At 38.2% G+C, this 23054-nt stretch overlaps 1 protein-coding gene across 5 annotated transcripts in view; it reads right to left on the reverse strand.

The window, feature by feature from the left end:
* The window catches only part of DOT1L (DOT1 like histone lysine methyltransferase), a 98580-nt gene that overhangs the window by 68389 nt on the left and 7137 nt on the right, over positions 1-23054 (reverse strand). For 3 of the 5 annotated variants that reach the window (XM_081958030.1, XM_081958028.1, XM_081958032.1), the window contains exons 2-4: positions 13515-13558; positions 7928-8002; positions 2571-2634 (exon numbers count right to left, since the gene is read on the reverse strand). In XM_081958030.1, the coding sequence (XP_081814156.1) occupies positions 2571-2634; positions 7928-8002; positions 13515-13558 (183 nt within the window). Of the gene's footprint in view, positions 1-1145; positions 1301-2570; positions 2635-7927; positions 8003-13514; positions 13559-23054 lie in introns of those variants that run through there. The other 2 variants (XM_081958029.1, XM_081958031.1) reach the window with 2 other exon arrangements.

Genomic DNA, 23054 nt, shown 5'->3' on the forward strand with positions numbered 1-23054 from the left:
AATAATCTCATCCAATAACTGTTAGCCTACTTAATACATTAGCTATCCTTCTATCCAATCACATTATTTATAGTTTGTTCCAGTCTTGTCACCTTGTCTTATACCAATAATAGAATCTGGGTCTTATTTTCTTTTGACCCCCGAAATAAGCGCTTGATCTTATTTTTGGGGAGGTCTTATTATTTCTGAGGGGAAGGAGGCAGTGAACCAGGTCGCCTCATGGCTGCTGCTGTGTTGCATGTCGCTGGGCTTGCCACTCTTTTTGCGGCAGCCAGTAGCATGACAGAAGGAGAGAGAGTGGCTAGGGTTGTGGGAGCGCCCATTAGGTATGGGCGTGTGGGGTGCATGGGGCATGTTCCTCGCTCCCTTTCCCCCCCTCCAGCCTCGCCTCCTCATCTGGTGTTGTTTGCGTAGCAAGCAACCAGAGGAAATGGCAGGGACTGGCATGCATTTAAATATTTTCAGGGAGGGCTTATTTTCGGAGAAGGGCCTATTTTATTGCCTGCGCTCAAAAGCCCGATTGGGCCTATTATCCGGGGAGGTCTTTTTTGGGGGGAAACAGGGTAGACTTACCATGTAAGCATTATACCCCAGTATAGTCAACGTACATCTAACTCGCTTTAATTAAGCATGTATGCTACCAAAATTCTAATGAAGTGTACTGTTGGTAGTAATGGACATCACATATAATCATGGTCTGTGCTTTCTAAACAATAAACAAGCTATGGTTGGCAGCTCTCCCCCCCCCCCCCCCCAAATTGCTCAGCATTCCTGAGCTGAGCAATATTCTATGTTGGCCAAAAAAGTTGCTTTTGAAAGTGATATAAACAAAGCCTGAAAGCAACAGGCTTTCAGTCGTTTGTGCCCCTAGCTCAGGGGTGTCCAAACTTGGGAACTTTAAGACTTGTGGACTTCAACTCCCAGAATTCCCCGGCTGGGGAATTCTGGGAGTTGAAGTCCACAAGTCTTAAAGTTCCCAAGTTTGGACACCCCTGCCCTAGCTACTGATGTTCAAAGACAGGCTTTCTCTAAAATAACCCTCCCCTAACAATCATCATGGCTAATTGTCACGGATCAATTTTTCCTCCTTTAATGCAGCAGACATTATGCAGTAGACACTTATGTTAATGGCTACTATATCTCACGTTTTATCTGGTGTTTAAAATCAGTTTGACAGGCTCGGCTTTTGTTCTAACTTTATCAAACTGTAGGCAAATCTATAAGGCAAAAGTCTTCTGGATTATCATTTTGCTCCTGGGGAGACCCAAGTTCAAATCCTCACACCGCTTTGCCAGGTCACCAGTCATTCTGGTTCTCAATTTAAGTTGTTTTGCAATGTTCTTTAAGGCAAAATGGGGAAAGTGTGGGAGAAAAGAGATTAACCAAGTATTACGCCCGAGGTCCTCTACACAAAAGGTAATATAAATATAAGTTTATAAATAAATGTTGGATTTGTCTGTTTATTCAGTTGTTTTACTTACTACAATGAATATTTCTAAATTAATTAACATTAATATTTGATGTTATTATAGTCTATATCATTTTATTGTAATTTATGCAAAAGTGGTATACATATGCTGAAATTAAAAGTTAAGATATTCCAATATTAAAATATGGAATATTTCTTTGCTCTCCTATGTCATTATTCACTATGGCTCATCTAAGAGCTGTGGTGGCCCAGTGGTTAGAATACAGTACTGCAGGGCTAACTCAATGCTCACTCCAAGAGTTCGATTCTCAGCAACTCAAAATTGACTCAGTCTTCCACCCTTCCAAGGTAGGTAAAATGAGGACCCAGATTGTTGGGGGCAATATGCTGACTCTGTAAACCACTTAGAGAGGGTGGTAAAGCACTGTGAAGTGGTATATAAGTCTAAGTGCTATTGCTATAATTGAGCCTGGCAATTATTATTATTATAAATTGTGAGTTGTAAAGTGACTGAATCCAATTATATGCCTTTTGGTTTTCTGTGGCAGTCATTAAACAAATTCAGTGGTCATTAAGCAAACACATTGTTCATTATAGGGCTTTTCTTCCCAGAAACTGGGAATGCTGGTTTCCAGAGAGAGAAAAATCACTGTCATAAATCACTCCAATCTATTATGTGATTGGAGAAGGTGAAAATCAAAACCATAGCTTTTTGAGGGGTTGTCATAGCTTTAAACAGTCACCAAGCAACCAATCATTTAAATTCAAAGGCTACCTGTGTGCATGGATGTTTATTTTCATATGTTTTTGAAGACAAAACGATCAAGAATACCACTGCTGAAAATAGTGTGCTGGAATTGAGGAGTCCAGCAAGATTATTTATGTCTTATGGTGACAGATAAGTAAAGACTGAAATCTCCTTATTCACCCCCCAAATACCAAATCTGGGGATTGATTTGGCTGCTAGTTAGCTATTGATTGATCCTAAATCAGACAATTATTGGTTAGTGAGCCACTTTTAAAATCTTACACCTATGTAATCTTACACCTATAGAATCAGCAAAGTAATCTGTACTGCTTGATGACCTTGAAACCAACTGCCTAAACAAAATGCAAAAACAAAACAGAGAGGAACACATACCAACTGATGAATGCTGTCAATAGCTCGGTTGTATTTGTCACAAAGTCTTTGCATGCTTTCAAAGCTAAAATAATGAGACAGAAAGACAAGAGTAAATTAGGCCAATACATATTCTCTCAATATACTTACAATTGTCTGCCCAGCCACAAACATCCTATAGAAACTGTATTAATTATATTTTTGGACAACTCTCCAGAAAGTTTTTCTGAAGTATCTTCCAATGGATATACGTACTGTATGTATGTATGTATGTATGTATGTATGTATGTATGTACAGGTTGTCAGTAAATACATCTAATCTAGTCCCAGTAGCCACAAATAAATCAACTGAAATATTTGTCTAGACAAAAACTTGTAGTAAAAATACCCTTGTGACATAGTCCTATACATTCAGAAATTAGTTCTACTGAGTTCACACGGACTCAATCATACATAAACGGATAGGAACTTGAGCGCTGCAAATAAAATAAAATTTTCTTTTGAAACCTATGTTTTATTGAAACATTTAAAACAATTAAGAGAGCACAATTCACTAACCTCCACATTGCTTAACATGTCGGCGTTAAAATGCATGGACATGTTAAGCAATGGCGGTTAATAATTCTGATTTTTCAGAAGCAGCATTTCAAAATAATTTGGTGCTGAAGTTCTCCTAGGGGACAGTTGATTGTCTGACTATATTATACTCATTTTCCAATCTGGTGCCCTCCGATGCCTATGCTATCTGAATAGTCTGCAAATTATAATCCCAGGAACGCCCAGAGGGCACCAGATTAGAAAATGCTGATGTAGGCATACAAGATTCATCATATGAGCTGGTTGGACTAATGTTTTTCCCCCCCTAAACCAGGCAACCTAACTGAGGATGAAAGAATTAAAGAATCATCTCAGGTCATGAGGATCGAGGGGGAGGAAAGAAGGGAGGGATATGGCAGTCACATGTCCACTGCATAATCAGATTTCAAGCTTCAGTGCAGAGAGCTGTGCAGCTACGCCAAAACAACAGGAGAGCATATTGGAGCATGTCAGCAATAAACCTGCCTTTGTAACTGAACAGCCACCAATGTTGTTGCCTAATCCCAAGGGGCGTGTGGTCAATTTCCAATTTATCTCGTTGTGTTTGTATTTTCAAAACGTATCCCAGGATACCTCAGTGGCATTCACAGTAGCACACTCCCTCTGTTTGGAAAAAGCCCAATGGCTTATCTAACTCATGCAGTGAGAATGCAGAAGTACCTTTTTTTTCCCTAGAGAAATATGCCTACAGTTCCCATAAACATTAGAATCCATATGTTTGGAACGGGCACATCAGCAGCTGGAAAACCTCTTTGCCCCTGAAGCTGCTAACTACTTCTGTAGTTGCTACTTGCAGTTACTTGTGCAAATCTGTCCTTCAGTGTGATGTGCTCTTTGAAGTGTGAGAGATCAGGAACCAGGGAAGACAGCTTCAAATGCAAAAAGAGAGGCCATATTCTAACAGCCAGAAAAGATCACAGAATTTTAATAAAAGAACAAGGTACATCTGGTAAGCGTGCCTACCTACACGTTAATTAACAGCCATGTACCTTTCAAAGTGTAAGGTACAGAGGGAAAGCACAAGGGGGGGGGGAAATCCCAGATGAAAAGTTTAACAGATTAATTGACTCACGATATTCACAAAACAGTTAAACTGGCAATGAACAGCAATCTTGTTTGCCAAGAATATTCATTGTGTTGTGCAATTATTGACAAAACGGAATAGCATTGACCGATATCCTAAAGGCATAGTAACAGCCTCTAGGTATAATATTGAAGCATTAAGTACTGGAGATTTTATCCATGAAGAGAATTTGTCAAAGTTAAAATGTTTTGCTTCTCTTGGGGGGGAAAAAAGGCTCATGAATTAAAATGGAGTGACATCGATAGTAGTCTGAAACTATACTCCCATGTGTGCTGAAAAGGCTTATAGAGTCCTGCCAGTTAATATTTAACACAGGTCATTGGTTAGGCTGAAAATGACATGCAGGATTTAGTATTCGTTTTGTCATCTCGCAAGGGAAGAAGAGCATGCAAACAACTCAGCTTCTACATACAAAAAATGAAAATAAACTACCTCCACCCCATTCTAGAATTTATTAAGGTCAATGCTCAAACTCTACACTTCTCCAATTTTTGCTTTAAAAAGTGAAGTTCAAATAATCAACAATCAGCATATGTGCAGAAAGTATCATGGTAAAGAAAAAGTATTTACTGACATGTGACTACAATTTCAAAATTTATTTTCAGGTTCTCCTAATGCAGCAGGATCCTGCCTCGCCAGTGAAATCAGCTGAAGAGGCTTCTTTGTATATTCCCTTTATATCTATTCCTCTTTTAATCGGAATAGAGGACAGAACTCTTCTGTCCCATGAAGTCTGTTTAACAGTTTCCTTAAATATGTATCCTATTGTTTCTTTGAAAGCTATTTGTTTCACAGCAGTTTAAAAGTGAATCTGATTAATAATTTTATCTGCTATTTGCTTTTCATTTGTGGTTATCGCATGTATCCCTGTCCTTAGAACTGTTAGCAACTTAGGCTTTCTAGGAGATAAAGGCAAGATATTCCAAAATTATACAAAGAATTAATAATTTAAAAACAATTAAAAGTTTCTAATGAATTAAGCCCAAGGAGTTATTTACCTACTAAAAAACACAAAGAAAGGGGATTAAAGTAACTTTCCTAAACCTGCTATCTTCCAGAGATTAGGCCACAATTTTAATTGTCCATAGCCATTATACTCAATAGGAAGGACACCCAATTAAGGAAGACATTATGCGCTATCACAATTAACACAATTTGACTGCAAATTCAGCCGACGCTCAGGGTGGCAGAAAGAGATCTGGACAGAGAAGAACAAGGCATCATTCAACTGGGAGAAACGTAATTACATTTCGAGAAAAATATCGCGCACACATATAAGATGGGGAGTTTGTTGTTTGAAGATTTGAGTATGGTCATTGCCCATGAAAGAAGATTTTGGGCACACATAATTGCAAAGTTCAAGTAAAGAGCATGAACATGTGAGAGGCAGCTGCTACAAGGGCGATGTACACATGGGCTGCATTACAAGAAGAAATGTACCAATGAAACAGGAAGTTGTTATTCCTCTCTACTGGGCACAAATGAAACCACAACTGGAATAACGTACATTTCCAAGGATTTGGGGTTAGAGCAGGGGTGAAATTCAGCAGGTTCTGGAGAACTGGTAGTGGGATTTTTGAGTAGTTTGGAGAACCAGCTGGCCCCAGAGTGGGGTGGCAATGGAGATTTTGCAGTATCCTTTCCCTGGAGTGGAGTGAGAATGGAGATTTTGCAGTATCTTTCACGCCCACCAAGCCACACCCACAGAACCAGTAGTAAAAAAAAATGAATTTCACCACTGGGTTAGAGATTTGGCAACAAAGGTGATACAGAGACTTGAGGGCATGCCCTGTGAGGAGAGGTAGGAATGATCAATCTGAGGAAAAGAAGATTTTGGGCACACATAATAGCACAGTTCAGGTACAGAAAGAGAAACTATAGGAAAGAGGACCAAGAATTATTTTCCATGGCCACAGAAACCATGTGCAGAAGATGTGAACATATCAGTTTTAGCTATTGGATTTCATAAATAGAAGAAAACTCTTCTTAGTTGAGAACAGATGAAGATTGTCAAATCATGCAGGTAAAGTTGTCTGAAGGTTGAATCATAGCACCTGGACTTATTTTTGAATCAACCTCCACACATCTTCTTAGTCGTGCAACACTTCCAATAAGCTTTTAAAGAGAAGCTGTGCCGCCATCTCTCAATGATGGTAGAAGCGGTTTCCCTGAATGCTGCAGAGGGATTACGATCCTTAGTCCCTTCCAACTCTACAAGCCTGTGGTTTTATTATTCTAAATATAAGAAATCTAAAGTTTATTAACCATAGCATTGCCTAAAAGATGCAGTTAGGTTTCCTTGACAGGAATGGCAGAGTAATTGATCATCTAACGCTCCCTAGCACTATTTTGGCAGATCAGCTGGGAATCCTTTGGACTGCTGCTCCAGATTAACTCACAACAGAATAACATGTTTTAGGAGTCTGAAGTCATCTTTAAACTGCATTGTATCTCCCATCAGGGATATAAATAAATAAAATAAAGCTGCTCTGGTTTATTTTGGTAACATCTGCTTCCTATTTACTTTGAAGTGGAAAAGGAACAACCCCTAACAATGAAACCAGGATTCCCTCAAAGGCCTTCATTAATGCCAATTTTGGTTACATGCCTTAAAAGATAAAACACAAAGTGGCAGTCAGACTACTCATTTACTGCTTGGCAGTTTGCAGCAAAAGAAGAAAAAAAAAAGGGGGGGGGGGGAAGGAGATTTCATGCAGTGGTTATTATTTATTAAAGTATTTTTTTTAACCTGCCTTTTAGCAAATATGCTCAAAAATGCTGACGATGTAAAGAAAAACAAAAAGGCAATAAAATACATTCTCAAAAGAAATTATATTTTTGGATCCAGAAAAAATAATTCATCAATACCAAAATCTGCAACTCAGCAGTTGAAACATCCTGCCAATGGGAGCTAAGAACACATTGTTATGCAGGAGGTTGCAAAACACAACTGCAGCCAAAGAAGACCTTTGTGTGGGTCCAAACGATCGTTCATATTTGGTGGGATGGAATACAGATGAAAACCTTTGCCAACAATCGATGTGTATACTTGTTCCTAAGGATTTTTTAAGCTCCTTGTTGCTTGCTCCACATGCAGTTTAAGTTCAGTGACTGTTCAAACTTAAAAAGGTCCCTGAACAAGTGATAGTTGCAATCAATCTTCAGAGTTCTGTCCTCACAATCACATGAACACAATTTCCAATGTTCCCTGCCAGCTTCCCACAAGCAAAGTCAATGGGGAAATCTGCAGGAAGTTGGAAGCTGTGATCACGCGAGGTCCTTGGTTACTGACACAGGCAGCCCTTGCTTAATAATGGCGATCAGGACTGCCAGAATTGCTGTTGCTAAGCAGCACTTCATGTTACATCACACTTTACAACTCTATCACTTAGTGACAGCAATTCTGGTCCCAATTGCCACGGTTAACCAAGGATTACCTGTATTATGTAAACAGCTGCTGTATTCATCTGTTAAATACAGGTATAGCAGACTATAACAGAAGTATAAAATGTAACAGAAATATTCAATATATTTTTAAAAATTATTTGTACAGCATCTGACACTAATTCCATACCAGGTATCAATTATCCAGATGCCTTTTGTAACTGCAATGCCTAATTCACAAATTGCTGCATTTAGTCCAGCCATATAATAAGTTACCCCTACTGAAGAATTAAATAGATTATCATTTTCTCACCTTTTAGTATCATAGTCAATTAAAACATAGTTTTCCATAGCAAGCTTGAGGTCTGGAATTTCTTCGCAGACCCACCTGAAAAACAAAAACAAAGAAGATCAATTAATCTTTCAAGCAACTCTCCTAAATTCCTATCTTTTTTTTTTAAGATCCCTACCAGTCCAAATACATTTACTATTCATCATTTGCAGTTCACTGGTGGTCTGAGAAAACGAAAAAAAAAGCATTTATTCAACTGGAGCAAAGAAATATTCTTCTCAGGTATTGAGCGTAATAGCTATTTTCAAGTCTCCAAGAAATAAATTTAAGGTGGTTAAAACTTTTTTATTGGTTGTTTTTTTTAATGACATTTGTTTGCCGCCCATTTTTCTATCTAGCAACTCTGGGCGGCATACAACACCATAATTAGTAGAATAAAATAATTACTGTATTGAAACATTACAACATCACTCATCAAAAGTTAAAAACAGATCAAAAGAACCAGTGCATAGATGAGGTGGAGGTGGGACCTTCTACTAATCTACTTTATGCTTATTATTTCAGGAACCCTGCTTAACAATATCCATGAAGAATAATGTAAGCAACCTGCAATATTAAGTGCTCAGTTTTTCTCAATTCTTTCAAATAAGAATGTTGCAATACAATGTAAGTCCACTGAGACCAACACGGTCTAATCTGACAGTACTAAGTGGCATTTTCATCACCACCGAAATCCTTGGAGTTGGAGATGCCAGGGATTACCATCTTGGACTGACTTCATCATTCGGAGCAGATGTTAACTACTGACGTATGGCTCCTCCCTTCTGATGCTTACAACATTTTATGCTTTTTGGCAATGCTGCAACCAAACAGCAATGCTAAATACAGGTAGTCCTTGACTTGCAACAGTTCATTTCGTGACCATTCAAAATTACAACAGCACTGAAAAATGTGACTTATGGCTGTTTTTCAGAGTTACGACCTTTGCGGCATTCCCATGATCATGTGATCAAAATTCAGGTGCCTGGCAATTGCTTCGATCCTGTATCGCAAGGTCATGTGATCACCTTCTGTGACCTTCTCACAAGCAAAGCCAATGGGGAAGGCACGTTCATTTAACAACGGGGTTACTAACCTATCAACTTAACAACAGACATTTTGGGGCCAATGGTAGTCGTAAAGTTGAGGACTGCCTGTACTATAAAGGCTGAAGATCTAGGGCAATAGAAACTAAAATGATAGTTATTCACTGGGAGAATTCTAAACTGAAAGGGAGAAAATGTTCACTTATCGCCATCAGCAAGGACAGATGTTTATCCTGGGAGCAATAACTTATTGCAGGGGGAAAAAAACCCTGCAATTGCATATAAGCACTTTATCCTTGCTCCCCAACAGCTAGTCCTTAAAAGAAAAAAACCAAGATAAACAGCTCATGTAGGCGTACCCTCTAATATCAATGGAAGCTTTATTAAAGATCAATATGAGTTGTATTCTACTGAAGCAGAGTCTGGAAAGTGGTGGCTTTTTTCAGCCTGGAGATACCAGGCTAACACATTGGAAAGAAGTGATTTCAAAATAAGATATAGTGAGAGATGAGGCAAACACACAAATTACTATTACTTTTCTGGAGAGACCATGGTGACTGGTTTTGAGCATGGTAAGCTACCAATCCTGGTTTATTAGCTAAGACATGATTTGTGATATGTCTTGAAGTACACAGAGAATTTTCCAAAAAGGGAAACTAATATTTCTATCATATCGCCCTTCTTCCTTGACCCATATCATACATAGTTATTATTTATTTTATCTATTTGTATCCTACATTTAGGTAAAAGTAAAGGTAAAGGTTCCCCTCGCACATATGTGCTAGTCATTCCCGACTCTAGGGGACGAAGCTCATCTCTGTTTCAAAGCCGAACCAACGCTGTCCGAAGACATCTCCATGGTCATGTGGCCGGCATGACTAAATGCCAAAGGCGCACAGAACGTTGTTACCTTCCCACCAAAAGTGGTCTCTATTTTTCTACTTGCATTTTTACATACTTTCAAACTGCTAGTAGAAGCTGGGACACGTAACAGGCGTTCACTCCGTTACGCGGCGCTAGGGATTCGAACCGCCAAATTTTCTGATTGACAAGCTCAGCGTCTTAGCCACTGAGCCATCCACATTATCCCACATTTATAATCCCACAAATAATTCAAGGCAGAGAACATGCCTAATATGCCTTCCTCCTCCTATTTTCCCCATAACAACAAACCTGTGAGGTGGTTTGGGCTGAGAGAAAGGGACTGGCTCTCAAAGTCGTCGTCCGTCCGTCCGTCCCCCCCAAAAAAACCCTGGCTTTATTGGATAAGTTTAGACTAGAATTCATGATCTCCTGGTTTCTAGTTTGGAGCCTTTAACCACTAGACCAAACTGGCTCATGGAAGACTTAGGGAAGGAATTCTTAGATGTACCGATGTTTGTGCTTTCTTCCTAGTAGACTACTTTGATAAGTCTGAACCTCAAAACCTGATAATATTTTAAATAGCTAGATTGTGTCAGACAGAGGGGCTGTTATTGGGCAAGGTAATTTGCAGCTTATTCTTCACTTGAGGGTTCCATAAAAGGTTGTTATCTTCTGTGTTACATCAACAACGCAATAGGAATGAGGCAATGGCTGCTTTGCCCAAGAAACTTAAAACCACATGCCACTGAGCCAAAGAAAGGAGTTATCTGAAGGCTTAGATTTAGTGGTTTTTCTACAAGATAGCCATTTGTTATTCATAACAGAGTCAATTAGGTCTTTGATAGAATGCTACTTAATGCAATCAGAAAGAGTTACTTCAAGGGGCATAGATAAGAGGAGGTTTCTGGTAGAATCCAGATAAGATTATTTGAGCAGCTATTTAGGACAACGACTGCACTACTAAAATCACACTATTGGACTAAAGGTGCAATAATTCCCATAGATGAAGGACTGAATCTTTTCTGGCACAATTAATTTTCAAAGCAACATACTACACTACTTTCTTTCATGGTTCCCTCTTTCTGAGACAAAATCTCAGCCTTGTTTTCACTGGCTAGTAGAGAAAGTCCTGCTATCAATAGTAATGTTCCTGCCAAAGGAGCGTGTATGGATAAGTACGTGTGATATGCATGTACAGGCAGGCACACATATGTGCATTAATGCTGATGAGAATTTGTTGCCCCAAAAACCAGATGGGTTAATATTTACTGAAAATGTCTAGCATACAGGAATTCATATAAATAAGCATCAAAGATCATTTGTGAATACAGAAATACGTCAAATATGTTCTTAGCCCTTTAAACTGTACCTATATATTTGTTTAATACAAAACAAGTATTTTTTTCAACTTTTATTTATCCCTATTTCTCCAAGAGTAAAACTTAAGGTCTTTAAAAATGATGCAGTAGTTCGTTGCACACTTTTTCTCTTTTCTGAACAAAAATAGAATGTCCATAGTTTTAAGGTTGCAATTGTGTTTTGCTCAAATTATAAGCACCATTAAAACAAATGTAGGCTGTAACTTATTCTGTAAATTTCATAAGTATGTCAATGTGGCATTCATTTTAAGTTACATTTATATGTTTTAAATGTATTAAGTTCATACCTAATTATTTCAATGTGCTCTCAAAACCTTCTTTTTCCTCTATTTTCTGAATGTCCTTTTAGAAAAATTTCACTTTTCCAAATCTAATTCTGAGAAAATAATCAACTGTCTGCAAAAGTTACAAAGGGATCTGCTCTGATCCTATACATCTTGTTGTTAGTTGCAGTTGCATCCAACCCTTTGCGACCCCATGGACAACGTTCCTCCAGCCCTTCCTGTCCTCTACCATCCTCTGGAGTACATTTAAGCTCCTGCTGACTGCTTTGGTGACTCCATCCAGCCACCCCATTCTCTGTCGTCCCCTTCTTTTGCCTTCAATGTCTCCCAGCATTAGGCTCTTCTCCAGTGAGTCCTTCCTTCTCATTAGGTGGCCAAAGTATTTGAGTTTCCTCTTCAGGATCTGGCCTTCTAAAGAGCAGTCAGGGTTGATTTCCTCTAGGACTGACCAATTTGATTGCCTTGCAATCCAAGCAACTTGCAGGAGTCTTCTCTAGCATCATAGTTCAAAAGCCTCCATTCTTTGGCGTTCTATACATCTAGAGTGTGATAATCTTTTCAGTGAACGTATTTCAAGCTTTGTAGGTCTCACACATAACAGTAATAAATCTGTTGTTTGGAGGACAGGTTAAACCTGATTTTAATGCACATTTTCAGTCAGAACACAGCACAGTTGAGTAACCTGCAGACTAGTTAGAAATATTGTCAGCATCCAGACCTACACAAACAGGAAAAACGAACAAAGATCCCATGCCTTCCAATGCCCTAGGATAAAAGGATAAACTGCAAGCAATGTATGCTAAGCTGGGTTACAGAGAATCAAGTCCATTGCCTACTATCCAATTCCCAGAGTAGATGCACAGCTATAATTACTGAGGGAAAAACCAAGGTGACACATTGCATCATCTTCCTCACTAGCAGCCGCAGTGACTGAGGTACATGAACACCTTTGAACCTGTGCACTGATATGCTGTTATTCTTGGCACTGGAAAGCACTGGAGAATTCCTGGTCCAATCCCTGACAAATCCAGTTATAAGAATCAGACTGCAGGTGATGTGAAAGACTATTGTTGGAAACTCTATGGCTTGCAATTAAGAGGCTGCCTTATTTATCTGCTTGTTTGTTTGCAAAATGTACTGGCTGCCCGTCTTACCACAGGGTAGTTCTGAATGGCTTACAATCTTAAAAAAAAAAAAATTGACACAAAAGCTAAAAGACATAAATATAATACTGCGAAGATCCAAATACTGTGGCCAAATAAAAGATGGAGGAGGGGGGGGAGAATTAGTTGCTAATCCATTAACCATTTCCACCGAGATACTCCCCCTTATGGTAAGTCAATCTGTGACTAGATGCACGCAGCATAAGAACATCAGAGGGTATATGACAACTTGCCACGGGGCAACTCACAATTGGCCAACTTGCTGTGGAACATGAATTACACTGATATCAAAGAAAAAGTGGAATAGAATCATTAAAGAAAAGATGCCAAAGGAAGGACAACATGAAATGTGAATCAGAAAAATTACTTTTTAAATTGCTTTAAATAATTAAATTGAATCATTGAATTGTCCTGCGGCGAGTTGTCCCATCCCAACATCAGCATGGGATTTGGTTTTGAATTAGGAGGTTGTGTGACTTGGTCAAAAAGTTTGTTCACCGTAATTTATGATTTGGTAACACGGGTGAATCCAGCCAACAAACCAGGGTTACAAAATAATGGCTCACTGCAATGTATTTCCAGTGTATCCTATAGTCTTTTGTTTCATTGTTTTTAATGGGACCCAGAAATGGATTATTTTAAGTCTGTCTGGAAAAGCAAACCATATCGTGGGAATTTGAGATTACACACCAAGTATAGAATCCTAACAAGAACCAAGATTCCATTCTTCATCTCTTCCCTATCAGAAGATTCACTTGCTGTTTTGAGATGCAGCCCTGGGAAGAACGTAAGGGAGAAAAAGTTTTGTAGCGCATATTTGCCTTAACACCTACCGAATTGTCTCAATGATTTCGTGAGCAGCATCATGGTGTTTGTCCTGAAACAACAAAAAAAAACACAGAAAGAGGTGGCTTCAGGACATCTAGGAAGTGACATCATCTACGTTGGCTGTCAGTACAAGAGTCATTTGCTTTAATAAACATTGTTTGCAAATGCAGAGAAAGGAAACTTAACCTCCTTCATTAAAACATTTTATCAAGAATAACACAACACAAATTCTATGCTTCCTATTTCTCCCCAATATTTGTGTGAAAGTACTCATTTTGGGTCTTCTACACAACATCAGATTAACCTACTGCAATCCTATCTCTGGGCACCACAGAATGATGAAAGCTATGTGAAATACTACCAGTTGCATCTTGCATTTGGTTATCAGCAGAACAGAGGAGCTAGTTCCACTTCCAAAATGGAAGGAAGTCGATCCCTCCAAATCCATAGGCCAATTTTATTTCATTTCAGCAAGCTAAATTTTGGAAGAAAAAAAAAGAGGAAATCCTTGGGCTGTCAGACTCTTAAACACAGCCACAATCACTCCAAGCACATACGGAAACATAAGACTAGTTGTTCTTTTTCTTTCTTCTTTTCCCCTAATTACTTGCATTTTATTCTTTATACTATTTATGTTGTTTGTATTTGTTGTCATGGATTGTACCAGTGGGCTAAAACCAATTTCATTGTATTTATTTTGTACAATGACAATAAAGGCTATATATATATATATATATATATATATATATGTATGTATGTATGTATGTATGTATGTATGTATGTATGCATGCATGTATGTATGTATGTATGTATGTATGTATTTGTGTTACAACCCCTGGTATGCCTAAATATGCCTAAATATAGGTATTTAGGTATGCCTAAATATGCCTAAATATAGGTATTTAGGTATGCCTAAATATGCCTAAATATAGGTATTTAGGTATGCCTAAATATGCCTAAATATAGTCTCCCTTTATTTATTTATCAGTACAAATACAACACAATATATATATATATATATATATATATATATATATATATATATATATATATATATATATATATATATATATATATATATATATATATATATATATATATATATCCAACATGTCCAAAAATAAGTATTTCATATAGTAATACGCAAGAATAGAAACCAATGCTTGTCATGATATCTCTATTGCAGTGGCTCCCAACCTTTTGGGCGCCAGGTTCCGTTACGAGAGGTTTTTCCGCAAACGGAGGGGGGCTTTGCGCACTGTCTGTATGCGATGGATAAACAGATGGGGCTTTGCTCATATGTGCAGCCTCATTTCTGACATGCTGCGGACCAGTGCCAGTCCACAGGCCTAGGGTTGGGGATCACTGCTCTATAGAACATTCATTTTTAGAAGCAGCCAATCTCTGATTTCCAGATGTTAAGAAAAGACAACAATTTCTATCCTTCTTGGGGCCTTTGGTGGCATCTGTTTAATTGTGGAAAGCAGAAATATAAATTAGTTAGATCCTTAGTAAAAATCAACAAGATTCTTCATGACTTCTGGGGAAAGTAGGGTGAACTGAAGATGCAGAGTCAATGACTGCAGCAAAGACCAAGGAATTGGTGGGTAGATTGGCTCCTTGGAACCTATTCAGATAAACAGAGGACAGGAGATAGCCCTTATATACTTCAAACAGCTACTCCTCATGAGGAGACCACAGGATAGCAATTTTCCCTGGATTGAGCGCTGGGAGACAAAGGGATCTGCCTTCTTGCTTACAATCAAGATAGAGAGTTTTAAAGGATACTGAAGTTCACAGATCTCACTTTCTGCTTATTAATTGGCTCTAAGCTATTAGAGAACAACAAGTTTGAAAACACCTGGTGAGTCTTCCTTCAATCCTGAATTAAAATAATAATAACAAACATATATTTAAAGAGACTGAAATAAATAGCAAAAACCAAAATAAGATTTTAATCTTTGAAAGTTATAAATTGACTAAGGGATACAGGTAAAATTAGAGTATTGAAGCTTTTTCATAAGATTTTGGATTAATTCTAAAGAACAAGCAGCTTCTCATGAGAAATAGATTATGTTTCGGTTTTTACAAGACAAAACAAAGATAAACAATTTCAGGATTTCAAAAATTGGATACTAAGGGAATTAACATTTTTAGGTATAAGCTTATAAAATGTTGTAAAATGTTTAAAAAATAAAATATTGAAGGAGACTTTGAAGAAGGGAATCGGAAAATAGTAATCACAATGTCAACAATGTCAATAATAATATGTTTCTACATTATTGAAGAAATAACAGATGTAAAACAAATCAAGAGTGATTTGGGTGATTTTTTTCCTACTGGATGTACAAAAGAGGCATGTTAGAGCCTTGAAAAATTATATGTGACGCAACAAAGAAGAAATGAAGAGAAACTAAATCCTACAACAATATTTGAATAAACTATAGGTCAAGCCTTTTAGAAATAACAGGAAAGAATATAAAGTTGGTTTATTTGATCAAGATTAAAACAAGATGTTATAACTTCTGGCAACCTTTTATGGACTTTCTGCTAACACCAGGACTTTTATGGATTTGTTTATAGATAAGAAAAGTGATATGGAATGAAGAGACAAATGTTTGTTAATTTGGAGGAGGTGAAAAGTCACTAAATTTGTTTATACCGTACTTTTCGGAATGTAAGACGCACCCCCCCCCCCAAAAAAAAGAGGGTGGAAATGTTGGTGTGTCTTATACACCGAATACAGCCATTTTTGGTTTCCCGAAACTCTACCCCATGCGTCCACCCCATGTGTCCTGTTTTCGCCAAAAACGAGCCCGTTTTTTGAAAAAATTAGGTGCGCAAAGGGTTTGGGAAGCCTGTAGGGTGCTCCTGGGTGCAGGGGAGGGCAAAAACAGGATGGGGAGGGGATTGGGAGGCCACAAATGGACCTGTTTTTTTGCAAACATTGGGCATGCAGAGGGTTTGGGAGGGTTGCAGAGTGCTCCTGGGGCTGGGGAAGGCAAAATGTTTTTTTTGTTTTCCTCTTTGAAATCGTGGTACGCCTTATACTCTGGTACGTCCTATAGTTCAAAAAATACGGTATTTATTGGGATGACAGTTGGAAGTCACTTCTTTATATATTTCTTTCCTCTTCTATTATATTCTTACTTTTCTCTTTTTTTCACGTTTTACTCCTTACTGTTCATTTTTCTTTCTTTAAGATTGACTTATATTAGATTTTACTATTATAATAAAAATTCTTTATGAAAACTACATGTCACAAAAAACCAATAAGATTCTTCTAAAATTCTTATGCAAAAGAATGTTTTTTACTTACAAGTTCTTTTCATTTCAACTATCTATCCCCTTTTAGTAACAAACAAATAGAAATTAACACTGGTCTCTTTACTGAATTCAACAACATAGAAGCAACTGATAGAATCTGATTAAGCTTTCCATATTCCTAGTGAATTCAAAACAGTGATGGGATTAAAAATGGGAATATCTTGACTCGTAAGAGTCTTTTAATTAAATTATGTCTTTTCACAAAGGGATAAAACAGTCCAATTTATCAAAAACATCACCACAAAAATCAGATTAGGAACACAAGTTGAAATAGGGAAGAAAATGGTGAGCACCTGTCTACCCTAGACAAGTTCAAATCACCAGGACCGGATGGATTATACCCAAGGGTTCTGAAAGAACTGGCAGATGAGATCTCAGAACCACTGAACTATATCTTTCAGAGATCTTGGAGCACCGGGGAACTGCCAGAGGACTGGAAAAGAGCTGATGTGGTTCCCATGTTCAAAAAAGGGAAAAAATAGATCCAGGAAACTACAGACCTATCAGCCTGACCTGACAAGGAAAGATTCTGGAAAACATAATCAAGCAATGAATTAGAGAACACCTAGAAATAAACAAAGTAATAGCCAAAAGCCAACATGGGTTTGTCAAAAACAGATCATGCCAGACTAATCTTATTGCATTCTTTGACAAAGTGACAAAATTAGTGGACCACAGCAATGCCGTCGATATAGTTTAATTGGAGTTCAGTAAGGCATTTGATAAGGTAAACCATAACCTACTACTAGATAAAGTAGAAGAATGTGGGTTAGACAGCATCACCACCAGATGGATTGGTAACTGGCTGACCAACCGCACTCAACGTGTAGTTCTCAATGGAACTGCATCTACATGGAGGGAGGTATGCAGTGGAGTACCCCAAGGCTCTGTTTTAGGCCCAGTACTCTTCAACATCTTCATCAATGATTTGGATGAGGGAATAAATGGAGAACTCATCAAATTTGCAGATGACACCACGCTGGCAGGAATAGCCAACACTCAGAAGATAGGCTTAAGATACAGAATGATCTTGACAAACTTGAACATTGGGCACTATCTAATAAAATGAAATTCAATGGTGAAAAGAGTAAGCTTCTACATTTAGGCAAGAAAAACGAAATGCACAGGTACAGTATAGGTGGTACCTTGCTCAATAGTAGTAACTGTGAGAGGGACCTTGGAGTCCTAGTGGACAACCATTTAAATATGAGCCAGCAGTGTGCAGCAGCTGCCAAAAAAGCCAACACAGTTCTAGACTACATAAACAGAGGGATAGAATCAAGATCACGTGAAGTGTTAATACCACTTTATAATGCCTTGGTAAGGCCACACTTGGAATACTGCATTCAGTTTTGGTCGCCACAATGTAGAAAAGATGTGGAGACTCTAGAAAGTGCAGAGAAGAGCAACAAAGATGATTAGGGGGCTGAAGACTAAAACATATGAAGAACAGTTGCAGGAACTGGGTATGTCTAGTTTAATGAAAAGAAGGACTAGGGGAGACATGATAGCAGTGTTCCAATATCTCAGGGGTTGCCATAAAGAAGAGGGAGTCAAACTATTCTCCAAAGCCCCCGAGGGTAGAACAAGAAGCAATGGGTGGAAACTAATCAAGGAGAGAAGCAACTTAGAACTGAGGAGAAATTTCCTGAAAGTTAGAACAATTAGTTAGTGGAACTGCTTGCCTCCAGAAGTGGTGAATGCCCCAACACTGGAAGTCTTTAAGAAGATGTTGGATGGCCATTTGTCTGGAACGGTATAGGGTTTCCTGCCTAGGCAGGGGGTTGGACTAGAAGACCTCCAAGGTCCCTTTCAACTCTGCTATTGTATTTGTAAATGCGATATAAGAATATGAAGAAACTTAAATGTAAAAGCTTAAGAATTCAAATACACTTCAAAATATTAGAAAGTTAGAAGAGGCATTTGTTTGATAGGAAAATCTGCTTCCAAATGTTGTGTTTTTAGTCCTCTACATTTTCAAATTTAAAACAAAAAACTTTTTTTTCTGAACCAGAACAGATTTTGTACTATTATCTAAAGTACTCATGAACTGAATTCACTATGTGGTATGCGGAACTTCATTGAACATAGAATAGAACAGAACAGTATAGAATAGAATAGAATAGAATAGAATAGAATAGAACAGAACAGAACAGAACAGAATTCTTTATTGGCCAAGTGTGATCGGACACACAAGGAATTTGTCTTTGGTGCATATTCTCTCAGTGTACATAAAAAGACAAGATACATTCATCAAGAAACATCTCCATCCTTTATGTTATGCAGGACATTTAGCTCCTCCTTCTGACTTTCTATTCATATATTGTGAATAACTCTAACAGAAGATCATGTGAATAGCTGTATACAAAGACTTTCAGATAAACTGGAACTAAGCAGCATATGATATGAGTCACATGAAAATCTCTGTGATAGTACTATAAATAGTTCTCTATCATTTTCAAAATATTAAAATAGTATTTTTTTTCAAAATTAGAAATGGGCATTAAGGGGGGGAAATTAATACAAAATCAATGTTTTTAATAATTTTTTTGATTTACATTACTTTCATTTTAAATATGTAAATATTACATGGATGAGTGGCTGCGAGCTTAATGGACAAGAAAAACTGAGGAGACCATCAAACAAACTTTTGACTTGACAAGGAGGTCATCTGGAAACCTCCCATATTGGGCAGATGTGTTATTCTTTAGTCAGCAACACCCAAGCATTTTCTTTATGTGGATCACTACATTATTATCGACAGCTTTAAAAAGCCAATAAACTAAGGACTGGTAACATGGTATCTATCAATGATGCTATAATACGATTCTCTTCCCCTGGACGTATCTACACCACCACAAAATTGCATTAAAAACATCCAAACCTAATGAGATGTTTGTGTTCTCATGGGACTGTTTGGATTTAGAGGCATTTGCATCTAAATAAACAAACAACTTTAGCTGTCTCCTTCAATTCCGGCTACATTTTAAAAAGGATTTTTGAGACACACGAAACATGAAGCACACACATCTAAACAAACAAATAACTCTAGCGGTCTCCTCTGATTCTGGCTAAATTTTTTAAACTGTTTTTAATTCTGTTTTGCCACATGTATTAGACTTCATTCATACACTGCTATGGCTCAAATTTTAGAAACCATCCGTTTAGGAAATGCAGAATTAGAAGCCTATCAGTGTAGATATATATTCATGAACTGGAATAGGGCTTAGTAACAAGCTCAGCCAATGGATAGACATGGCAACAGGTCAGCCAATGGGGACTGTTTGGAAATTGAAACAGTATTTGATGGAGACAGGCAGGAGCCTTGTTGCTAACTCCTGTGCTGAGAACTAAATACTAGTCTGTTGCTGGAACTGGAAATTGTTCTCTCCTCTGCCTGTGTTTGCTTGCATTTTACTATCACATTGGAAGAACCACTCTTGGTATTGTATATATGTCTCGTGTATTATTATGTATACAAAGAGAAGTTAATGAATCCTGCTAAATCAGTTACCTGTGTGTGCTTTCTAGGATTTGATTTCTGCAACAAACTCTGACAACGCCTTAGTTTATTATTTGAATCAGACTTTTTAATTGCTCTGATTTAAATTAATCCATCCTATCTTCAAACTTTGGTTAAGCAAAACTTTGGAAGCATAGACTCTGTACCAAGGTCACCTTTCAAAGGTTCTAGCAGATAATATTCATATATTATTAAAATTCTGATTCCTGTAATCCTCAACTGGGCAAAATGGTGTACCATAGAGCAAAAGCTTTTGATCCAAGGTATCTCAAACTAGCTAACGTACAGAATGCGTCTAAAACACAAGATTCATGACTCCAACGGAAATGAAATTTGGCAAATTTTATAAAACATTTTATGACATAAAAATTATGATAAAACAATGTATGAGCCCTGATGGCAGAGTGGTTAGAATGCAGTATTGCAGGCTAACTCTGTCCACAGCCAGGGAGTTTGATCCTGACCGGCTCAAGCCTTCCATCCAAGGTCGGTAAAATGAGAAGCCAGGTTGTTGAGGGGAATAATGTATGCTGACGTTGCAAACCATCCAAAGAGTGCTATAAAGCAGAATGGGTGATATACAGATAGTCCTTGACTTACAACCACAATTGAGCCCCAAACAAGAAATCTGTTAAGTAAATTTTGGCCCATTTTATGACCTTTTGTTGCCACAGTTGTTAAGTGAATCCCTACAGTTGTTAAGTTAGTCACCTGGTTGTTAAGTGAATCTGGCTTCCCCGTTGACTTTGCTTGTCAGAAAGTCACAAAAGGGGGTCACATGACCCCAGGATACCGCAACCGTCATAAATGAGTCAGTTGCCAAAGCATCTGAATTTTGATCATGTGACCAAGTCTGCAACAGTCGTGTGAAAAATGGTCATAACTCACTTTTTCCAGTGATGCTGTCACTTAGAACGATCACAAAATGAACTGTTGTAAGTCAAGGACTACCTGCATAGGTTTCCTGCTATTTCTATTGCTATGATGTAATATAAAATATCATAAAACATTTCCTGTGCCAGTGTTTGACTACGCTATACAGTTCAACCTGAGCTATTTCCAAGGGAGATGTATCTCTGAATGTATCCCAGTTTTCCAGTATAGGCAATAGATTAGATTAGAAACTCTATCATTATTAAAGTCAATGGGGGGAGACTACAAGCCAACACAAGAGGTATAGTTTAGTTTGGGAAGTTTTTTAAAAAAAAGACATCCTGCAAAAAGGCAATAACAGGCCATTTGCATACTACTGCAAGAAAACTGCACAGATGCATCCAAGAAGCTGAATTTCACTCAAAAGCTTTTTTCTTTTCTATTCTCAGTGGAAGAAATATATTTTATTTATTTATTTATTTCTTGGATTTCTAAACCGCCCCCTCTCCCAAAAAGGGACTCGGGGCGGATATACTCCTACTGTCCTAGAAGACATTCAGTGAAAAAGCATTTTAACCCCATCGACTATAGAGAACCTAAATAATCTCTAATCCCTCTTGCTTAGCATTGGCAAAAGTCTGTGGGAGGAAGGGGGGGCAATAATTAAAGGCTTTCACAAGTGGCCAAAGAGGAAGCCAAAAAAACCCCCACTTCTATTTCACATGCAAATGTTTTGAATGCCAGAGGTCAACTTCAGAAAATATTTTCTGAGTCACCGAGGGGGATGGGGAGGTTATTCAACCCTGTAAGAATCATCTTACTCTGATTTAACAAAAATACTTCTGATTCATCAGGAAAACCCTCTACATCCCTTTTCAGGAAACCTGAAGGTGGGAGGCAGAGTCACACACGCTTCACTGTGACATGAAAGCCGGTGGGAGGATTGCATCTGGAACACCAAGACACCCTTCTCCCACAGCCTTAATTAGCTTTGCAAGGGAATACACATCTCACATCCTCCTCCCAAGCTCTTAACAACCAAAATCGTGACACCAGCAGCTTTTCGCTTTTGCCTCTATCAGCTAAGCAATTATGCAAATATTACAGTCTTTAGCAGTCCCCGGGTTTTTGTCACTGTGATGCACATGTAATTTAGTCAATAAACTCTGGATATATGTAGAGTCATAAATTGACTTTATAAACTTTTTTCTTAAGAAACTCCCAACTATTACTCATCATTCCAACCCAACATGAATTCTAAGAAAATGAGAGAAGCAGAAGAGAAAACCAGTGTTGGGCTACCATAGGGAGAATTTTGTTCAAATCTTCATGCAGCCATGAAAATCAACTAGAGTACACTTCCTCTCTTAAACTATGCTACTTCACAAGGAACGGGAGATAGGAGAAAAGGGATCTATTCACTGTCACAAGAAAAACGAAGCACAATTATAATAAAACAGCTTAGCTCCATGATGGCGAACCTATGGCACGCATGCCACCTGGCACGCGCTCCATCAGCTCCGGCACACATGCACGCACCAGCCAGCTGATTGGAGGGCGGGGGGGGGGGCTGATTTTGCCCTCCCAAGACTTCAGGAAAGCCTCCAGAGCCTGGGGAGGGTGAAAAATGGGCCCAATGGAAGTTCGGAAACGATTCAATGGGCAGGGCGCATTGAATTGTGGGTGTGGGCACGAAGGTGCGTGCAATAGAGCGCACGCACACAATTTCGGCACGCCTTTACAAAAAGGTTCGCAAAAGCACCTGAGAGTAGAACAAGCAGCAATGGGTGGAAACTAATCAAGGAGAGAAGCAACTTAGAAC

Source organism: Natrix helvetica (genome assembly GCF_964273705.1).
Source record: "Natrix helvetica genome assembly, chromosome: 1".
NCBI lineage: Eukaryota > Metazoa > Chordata > Lepidosauria > Squamata > Natricidae > Natrix > Natrix helvetica.